We start from the raw sequence: 8,750 nt of genomic DNA on the forward strand, positions 1-8,750 counted from the left end.
AGCCCACGAGCCCGGGACCGTCAGGCGGGCCTGGGCCGGTCCTGGCGGGCCCAACGACTATTTTTTTTTTTAAAAAAAATTAAAATTCTCTAACGGCCATATTTAAAATCTAGCCGTTTGGGCTGAAAATATGACCGTTTTTAAGTTTAAAAAATGGCCATTTGGCCCTCAAACTTTATATAATTACACTTTTCCCCATTTCTCAACTATAAATACCCCCTCATTCTTTCATTTTTATTCACCAATTCATCAATATCTCTCAATCTCTCTACTACAATTACTTAATTTATTGTTGAAATTTCGTGAAAAATTGTGAAGTTGTTGAATTGAAGTTTTCAAGTGTTCAACGATTTTCAATTTTCAAGAAGTTGTTCGGCAATCCGGTAAACTCGTTTCAACTCTTACGTTTTTAGAATATATTTTTGTGTGGTTTAGTTTGCATAATTATAATTAATATGACATTTACTTTGAAAAAAATGTTTGGTAAAGGATTACCCAAAACCATCTATCACTATTAAAATTTGTCCCAAATTTTTGTATTTTATAAAAGAGCCCGTCATTTATTATTTTATAACAATGTTGTTTCGTCTTCTCGATCATCTGATACTGTATTATGTAGTTTATTATAAAAATGATAATTACTTACTAGATTATTTTGTATAGCTGTATCTATGTGCTTTATGCAAGTATAATACCAGATGATTCCGCATTCTTACATTTATGGGTTGTCAGTTTATTGTAATTTTCTTCTTTTACGATGGTGTTATTTTTACTAACTTTTTTCTTTATCCCATGCCCCTGAAGGAACAGATTATCGCGCAATTTAAATAAATTTCCTAACTTTAGGTCTGCGTACATATTACCTCCCCAGACCCCACTTGTGGGATTACACTAGATTGTTGTTGTTGAGTTGTTCGATTAATGATTTCCCATTACCTGCCCGAAGCTCAGTCACGGGATTTGACTGTTTGGTTTCCAGTTTCGTCCTTGTTTCAATGTGAACCTTTTTTTCTACCTCAAAAAGCCAAGGAGCAGTCTATCAACATCAGAACTTTTGCCAAAATTCCATACAGTTTTCACAAGGAAAGAATACTACAACAGTAAATGGAACAAGTTCAGAGCAATTGAGCAAACAGAGAAACCTCCTGTAGTTATTCTTTGTTTTTTTTCCCATGTTTGTGAGGTCATCTTCTTCTATAATAAAGAAATATTTGTTCACTTTTTCTAATAGTAATTTGTAACAAGAAAACAACTTTGAATAGTTTATTGAGTAGACACATCTGTTCATGGATCCCAAGGGTTCAAAGCAGCCGCAGGAGGAGATATCAAACTTCTTGAGCCACCCAAGTCCCAAAAATATCAATACCAATAACAGCAGCAATATGGGGGAGAACAATCCTGTAGAAATCAAAGATTTCCAGATTGGAAATTCAGAAAAAGACGAAACAAAGAAGCAACAATTGGCTCCAAAAAGAAGTTCCAATAAAGATAGGCATACAAAAGTTGAAGGCAGAGGAAGGAGAATACGCATGCCTGCTCTTTGTGCTGCTAGGATTTTTCAACTCACACGTGAATTGGGTCATAAATCTGATGGTGAAACAATCCAGTGGCTGTTGCAGCAAGCGGAGCCTTCCATAATTGCTGCAACAGGCAATGGAACAATTCCAGCCTCGGCTTTAGCCGTGACTGGATCCTCTATTTCGCAACAGGGGATCTCTGTTTCTGCTGGTTTGCAGCAAAAAATGGGTGAATTAAGTAGCAGTATTAGTAGTAGTAGTAGTTTTTGTAGGACCAATTGGCCTATGGTTAATGGGAATTTTGGGAGACCCCATTTGGCTACAACAGGAATATGGCCCCCATCAACAACCAATTTGGCCACTGAGAGTTCAAATTATTTACAAAAGATTACTAGCTTCTCTGGGTTTGACTTACCAGCCACCAATTTGAATCCTATGAGTTTTACTTCTATATTGGGTGCTGCTAATCCCCAGCAATTACCTGGGTTAGAGCTTGGATTATCACAAGATAGTCATATTGGGGGTTTGAATTTACAATCTTTGAGCCAGATTTACCAGCAGATGGAGCATTCAAGAATGCACCATTCACAACAACAGCAACAACAAAATCAGCATCAGCAGCTTTCTCCAGAGGATGATCCTCAAGGATCAGGATAATAGAGCTTGGATTATCACAAGATGGTCATATTGGGGGTTTGAATTTACAATCTTTGAGCCAGATTTACCAGCAGATGGGGCATTCAAGAATACACCATTCACAGCAGCAGCAACAACAACAAAATTCTCCCGAGGATGATTCTCAAGGATCAGGATAGTAGAGCTTTTCACATAACATATTCCAATTTGTAGGGTACATATATAAAGTGATACTGGCGTTTACTGAGCTAGAGGCTTTTTTGGTGAATGGTTTTATTATTAGGAAATGTCTTCTTAAAAAGTGCAGAAAATCTTTATCATTCATTTTGCCCTTTAGATCCAAATGCCAAGTGGAGTGCCTGTACCTTGTTTGTTGAAATAAACATAGAAATCATATATACACGAGCAATTTTCTGTCTTCAATAACTGATTTAATCTTTCAAGGGGAGCCTTGGCGTAATCGGTAAAGTTGCTGCCATGTGACCTGGAGGTCACGGGTTCAAGTCGTGGAAACAACCTCTTGTAGGAATGTAGGGTAAGGCTGTCTGCGCAAAAATGCAATTTCTGGCACTCAATTTTGACTTAATAACTACAGAGCTAAGCAGAGCCAAATACTCAGCTCCAAAAAATAATTCTTTAAGTTGAATGCTTAGGGGGAGAGACAATAATGCTTTCCTTATTTTTGTTTGGCTAATTTTCTTAAGATGAAGCATTCTTTAGAAGATCCAAGCTTCAATAATGTGAAGTTCCATCCTTTAGCAAGTTCAATGTTCTTAAAGAGTGCTGTAGAATTGGTATCTTCTACTTGCTGTGAAAAAAGGTCAGTGCTTTACTGAGCTTCTTTTTTCAAGTCAATCTTTCAGTTAATGAAGCAGTTTTGAGAAATGTATTATTTCTGGCCATATGGCCTAAAAGTGGTCAAAGAAATATCTTTTTGATTGTACGTTCCAGTATTTTATGTATAATCTTATAGAAGAAGCATTGTGTATCATTCATGGAGTATGTTGTTATGAGTGTTGACGTCCAATTTTGTCCTACCTTTCATCAAATTAATTTTCTTGTGCTTCCTAGTTATTAATAATTTAATTCTCTATTTCACTATTTTATTATTATTATTATTATTATTATTATTATCACTACTACTACAACAACAATTACTATCAATTGTAGCATTATTATTATTACAACATTACCTCTATCTATATCTATACTATATTAAAAGCACGAAGGCCTTTAACGAAATGTCGTTCGCCTTTTTTACCCTTTTAAAATAGAGTTTACATTAGACAAAATAGTCATTATATTATTTTTCTTATATTTAGCACTTTAAAATCAAGTAAAATTTTGTTTATTAAAGTTTTCCTTATTTGAATTACTACACATGAAATCCTAATATTTAGGACATCCAAATAAAAAAAAATTAACTTGTGCAATCAAAAAAAATATTAACTAGACTATTTGACTAGCACCCGGTACCTACATCATCCGAAAATTACCTAGCTTTTTCCTTGTCTTTTTTGCGATTGGAATTCAAGTGTTCAATTAATTTCATCAATCCAATGTAATGAAGATACATTCTAGCCTTCTGATTTTTGCCGTCTACTTTAAAGGTTAATAAGTGCTTTGAGTAGTAAATATTTCCTCTATTTCAATTTTTGTGCTTTACTATAGTTTTTTAAAATTTGTTTTAAAAGTATCTTTTTATGTTCAGTAACTCTTTAGTTTCACCGTTTCACATGACATATTTAAGACTATTAGATTCAAAGATATTTTTATCAGCGGATACAAGATTGTATTTATTGCTAGAACAATAAAATAAAGATTTATTATATCTATCTATATTAATATCTTAATATCTATATCTATATCTATCTATCTATATATCTATATACTATATTAAAAGCACGAAGGCCTTTAGCGAAATATCGTTCGCCTTTTTTGCTCTTTAAGAATAAATTTCACACTAGACAAAAGTGTAATTTAAGCTTCTTTCCAAATTTTTAGGAATTTAAATTAACTAAAATTTTAGTACATTCCATGTTTTGAACTCCTATGAAATTAGTCCTAACATATAGGACTCACACAAGAATGGAAACAAAATATTTATGACGAAAAGAAAATTTAGAATCACCAATATTACAATTTGCTTCATCAGCCAATAAAATACCATTTTTGTGTCCATAGTTTGGTAGAAAATGTTATTGAACTTATAGACAAATTTTATTCTAATCGAATTATCATCATCTCTTTTCTAAGTATTTTAACAAATGATAATTTTTTATAGCAAGAAACCCTTAGCGAAATATTGTTCTCCTTTTTTACCATTTAAAATTAAATTTTACATTAGACAAATTTGTAATTTAATGATTGTCCTAATATATAGGATTTTAAAGTAGATATTATTAAGGATTTTAAAGTAGATATTAAAGTAGATTATCCTAATATATATTAAGGATTTTAATGATTATCCTAATATATAGGACAAATTTGTAATTTAATGATTATCCTAATATATTAAGGATTTTAAAGTAGATATTATTTGGGAAATAGGAGTAATTTTACGTTTTCTTTTCCTTGTATATCCGACGGCAATTTCAATAGAAATATGTTTCACGTTCATTCTTCTTATTGGAAACTTATAACTCTAACAAGATGTACCATTAAAAGTAGGAGATGTTGTACTAACTAAATATATATTTTAATTATTAAATGTAGTTTTAAATATTACACAAATTAATAAAGAGAATATTATATTGTTCGAGTAGGAAAAAAGTTCAAAAATAGTTTGTATTTTCTATACTATCATAAAATAATGAAATTTCAACAAATAATTAAGTATTTGGATTAATAAATTAGAGGGATAAAAATGATTCATTTTTTTCAAAATCATTATGTAAGTAAAATTATTTATCAAGTTGATAAAACTCTTAAGGTACTTAAATTTATTTTCACAAGAACTAGAGCATTGGCCATGAAAAAAAATTAGAGAAAAATTTATTTTAATATAGTATTAAAAGTTAAATAGCTAAAAATTCTAAGTTAAATCATTAAGGATGTAACATAAACAAAAGGTATTCAAAAAACGTTGTCATTATTTTTTTTATATTCATTCCAATAAATGATAGCTTCCTATATTTTTTAATATAGTATTATATTATTTTTATAATTCAATATTAGTCATTTAAGACTTTAAATTGTTATTTATCAATATCTTCGAGGTACTATAGTTCTACCTCATCACTCAAAAATTTCTAAAAGAACAAAAGATTCTGATTTTCAATTTATTTTATTATCTTTGAATAATTATGGTAAAAGTATTTTTTATGTTGTTTGTTGATAGTCTTCGATAACGAATATAACAATTAATTTCATAAGATATTTCACTCCTCATAAATCATAATAAAGCATATAAAGACTTATATGAAGTATGATCTATTTGTTTTATTGGGTTAGCTTAGTGAGATTAACATTAGGATCTTATATTTTTTAATATTTATCAATAACTCAAAATATAGTATTTAATAATATTTACGTAGTTATTGATATAGGTACACCCGCAAAACGCACACCCTAAGACTAGTATTATTAAAGGTGGGTTGTTATCTAATACGTGATATTAGCCTATATATTGTCTTATTTAATTTTGAGTATATATGTTTAAAGTAATATTGAGTTTAAATTATAAGATAAAGGAAGCCCAAAGAAGTTAAAATGAAGAAGGGAAAGGCCATGAAATTCGGCCATTGGAAGCCCCAAAACTTCTTCCACCATTTTATCAAGTAGCTAGTCCATTTAATATCAATCCAGATTAACCTACCAGCCCAATTCCTAGCCCAATACTTTGGGCCAATAGCCCCAAATACCCAATTATCAACAACCCAAACCCATGGAATCCCCTAGAAGAGACAATCTCAATCGTCAATTACCTAAGTACCCTTCCTAATCTCAAAATTCAAATTAACTATGGTCAAGATTTTCCAATCTACTTTACAAAAAGAAATCTTTCGCTTTTTCAACAAAAGATCTCTTTTCCCTTTTTTTCCCAAAATTTCTCCCTCCCACGTGAATGGCCATTTTCTTCCAACTTTCTCTATCCTTCTTTATGATCTTTTTTTTTTTGTTGGTTTGAAAGATAAATATAGATTATATTAAAGATTGTGTACCGAGGCGGGATGCCCGTATTGCATCGTTTTACATACTGATGCACTGGTAGTGGGTGCTACAGTATTATAACTAACTATATTACTACCACACCTAGGATTGCCACTATTACAATACGTATTTACAATATTATAAATATCAGAGTGAGGCCTATAGTGATCCAAAACAAGTTCCTGCACTGCACTCTTCTCTTGCTCAAAAACTGCCCATGTAAAATCTGGGCTGCCATCAAAAATATGCACCACCAATTGAATGCCAAAATTGCAGCCTTCCTTAGCTAGTTTATCTGCAACTCTATTCTGTTCTCTGTACGCATGCAGTACTGTAGGTTTACCCAACCTGTCCAGGAAGTACCTGCAGTCAGAAATTAAGTTATTAGTTGTCACATTATTAGAGGTGAGGAGCCTTATGATATTCTTTAAGTCCACTTCCACTTCCAGTGGTACAAGATTATGCTCGAGAGCTAATTGGAGACCCTGTATCAAAGCACGTAGTTCTCCAATCAGCATTTACATTTCGTATCAGTCCACCAATACCAGATTTGCTCAAAGTATGGGCTCCATCAGTGTTTAATTTATAGAAAGGATATTTAGGAGGTTTCCATTTAAGATTATGTTGTCTCTTTTTCCTAATAGTGTACTTTTTAGCTACAAGATATGTGAATTCGCCTGCTTGTTGAGTAGTTAATTTAGTGGAAGTTGTGGATGTAATATGTCTATAACAATTATTATTACGTGCTACCCAAATATTCCATAAACTTAGAGACAAGTATGTGGCTGGATTTATTTTGTATGGAAACTGAAGGTCCTTGCAAGTTATAAGTTGATGAACCCAATTAGAAGCATGCGTTCCTTGCAAATGATGATTTATGAATTCAAGAATGCCTAAATTCTGCCAATATGTTTTAGCACTTGTGCATTCTAGGAATAAGTGATTAATGTTTTCATCTGCCGTATGGCAATATTGACATGTAGCATCTTGAATTACATTGATATGTTTGAGATAGTCCTTAGTGGGTAACCTCTTTTTGTCAAGAAGCCAAATGAACCCTTGAATTTTGAGTTGGACCGGTAACTTCCATATCCACTCATAATTTATATAAGCAGGAGTAGAAATATTATGAAGTGCAGCTAATATACCATACATAGACTTAGTACTGAAAAGACCCGTAGGAGTTAAACCCCAACAAATACTATCAACTTTATTACTGTATTTTGAGATATAAGTAGATTGAATTAGTTGGCTAATGTTATTGGGCATCTCAAATGGCAGTTTATTCCAATCCCATCCTTCGTTATCCATAAAGGAAGAGATAGTCATATTTTGATGCTCTAAGGGTAAGGAACCATAAATAACTGATCTGATGGTCGTACCAGGCGCAATCCATGGGTCATCCCATAGTTTAATGTGAGTGTCTCTTCCTATATTCCATTTTATACCTAGCTGACATAGATGCCAACCAGTAGTTATATTAGACCAAATGTGAGAATGATTATTAATAGGAGAAGTATGAATATATTTGGACAGTAAGACCTTAGCCCACATAGCATTTGGTGAGTTGAATAGCCTCCAAGCTAAACTTGCTAATAAAGCATTGTTCTTATCACGTAATTTTTGAATTCCTAATCCTCCAATATTTGTTAGCCTAGTAATATCATTCCATTTGACAAGATGTAGTTTCTTTTTTTCTAATGTAGTACCCTATAAGAAATTTCGTTGATACTGATCTAACTTGTGTAGAATATGGGATGGAATGTGTATGTATTGCATTAAATGATTAGGTAGTTGGTTTAATGTAGATTTTATTAAGGTAGCTCTTCCTGATATTGTTAGGAATTTAGACTTTCATCTTGCTAATTTATTCTTAAATTATCAAGTAGTAACTGAAAATCAGCATTTTTAGGTTTTGCTTGGAACATGGGGAATCCCAAGTATTTGCCAAAAGAGGTGCCTTCTTTCATACTAAATGAATTGATAACAAAATCCTTTTTAGTAGGACCACAATTTTTGGAGAAGAAAATTTTTGATTTATCAAAATTAATTCTTTGCCCTGAGTATTCTGAAAAGTTATTTAACATATCAATGATCGCATGACAACTTTTAGTAGTTATTTTTTAAAATAGTATAATATCGTTTGCGAAGAAAAGATGAGATAGTAGTGGGCCTTTGTTAGATAGTCGAATTGGTTGCCATTTTAGATAGTCCACTGATTGTGAAATATTTCTAGACAATAATTTCATGCACATGATAAATAAATATGGTGACAATGGATCTCCTTGACGGATACCTCTTAAGGGTGTAAAGTAGTGTGTGCTTGAACCATTAATTAAAATAGAAACCGATGTAGTTGTAACACATGACATAATTAAAGAAATCATTGAAGGAGGAATATTAAAGTAAAATAAAGCATGTCTTATAAAAGACCATTCTAATCTA

The 8,750-nt window shown here is 31.9% G+C and overlaps 1 protein-coding gene across 1 annotated transcript; it reads left to right on the forward strand.

The window, feature by feature from the left end:
- Positions 1-211: 211 nt before the first annotated feature.
- On the forward strand, positions 212-2,576 carry LOC107808239 (transcription factor TCP20-like). Its single transcript, XM_016632747.2, has one exon. The coding sequence runs from the start codon at positions 1,287-1,289 to the stop codon at positions 2,172-2,174; it is 888 nt and encodes a 295-aa protein (XP_016488233.2). The 5' UTR covers positions 212-1,286; the 3' UTR covers positions 2,175-2,576.
- The last annotated feature ends 6,174 nt before the right edge of the window (positions 2,577-8,750 follow it).

This window comes from Nicotiana tabacum, chromosome 3 (assembly GCF_000715075.1).
Source record: "Nicotiana tabacum cultivar K326 chromosome 3, ASM71507v2, whole genome shotgun sequence".
NCBI lineage: Eukaryota > Viridiplantae > Streptophyta > Magnoliopsida > Solanales > Solanaceae > Nicotiana > Nicotiana tabacum.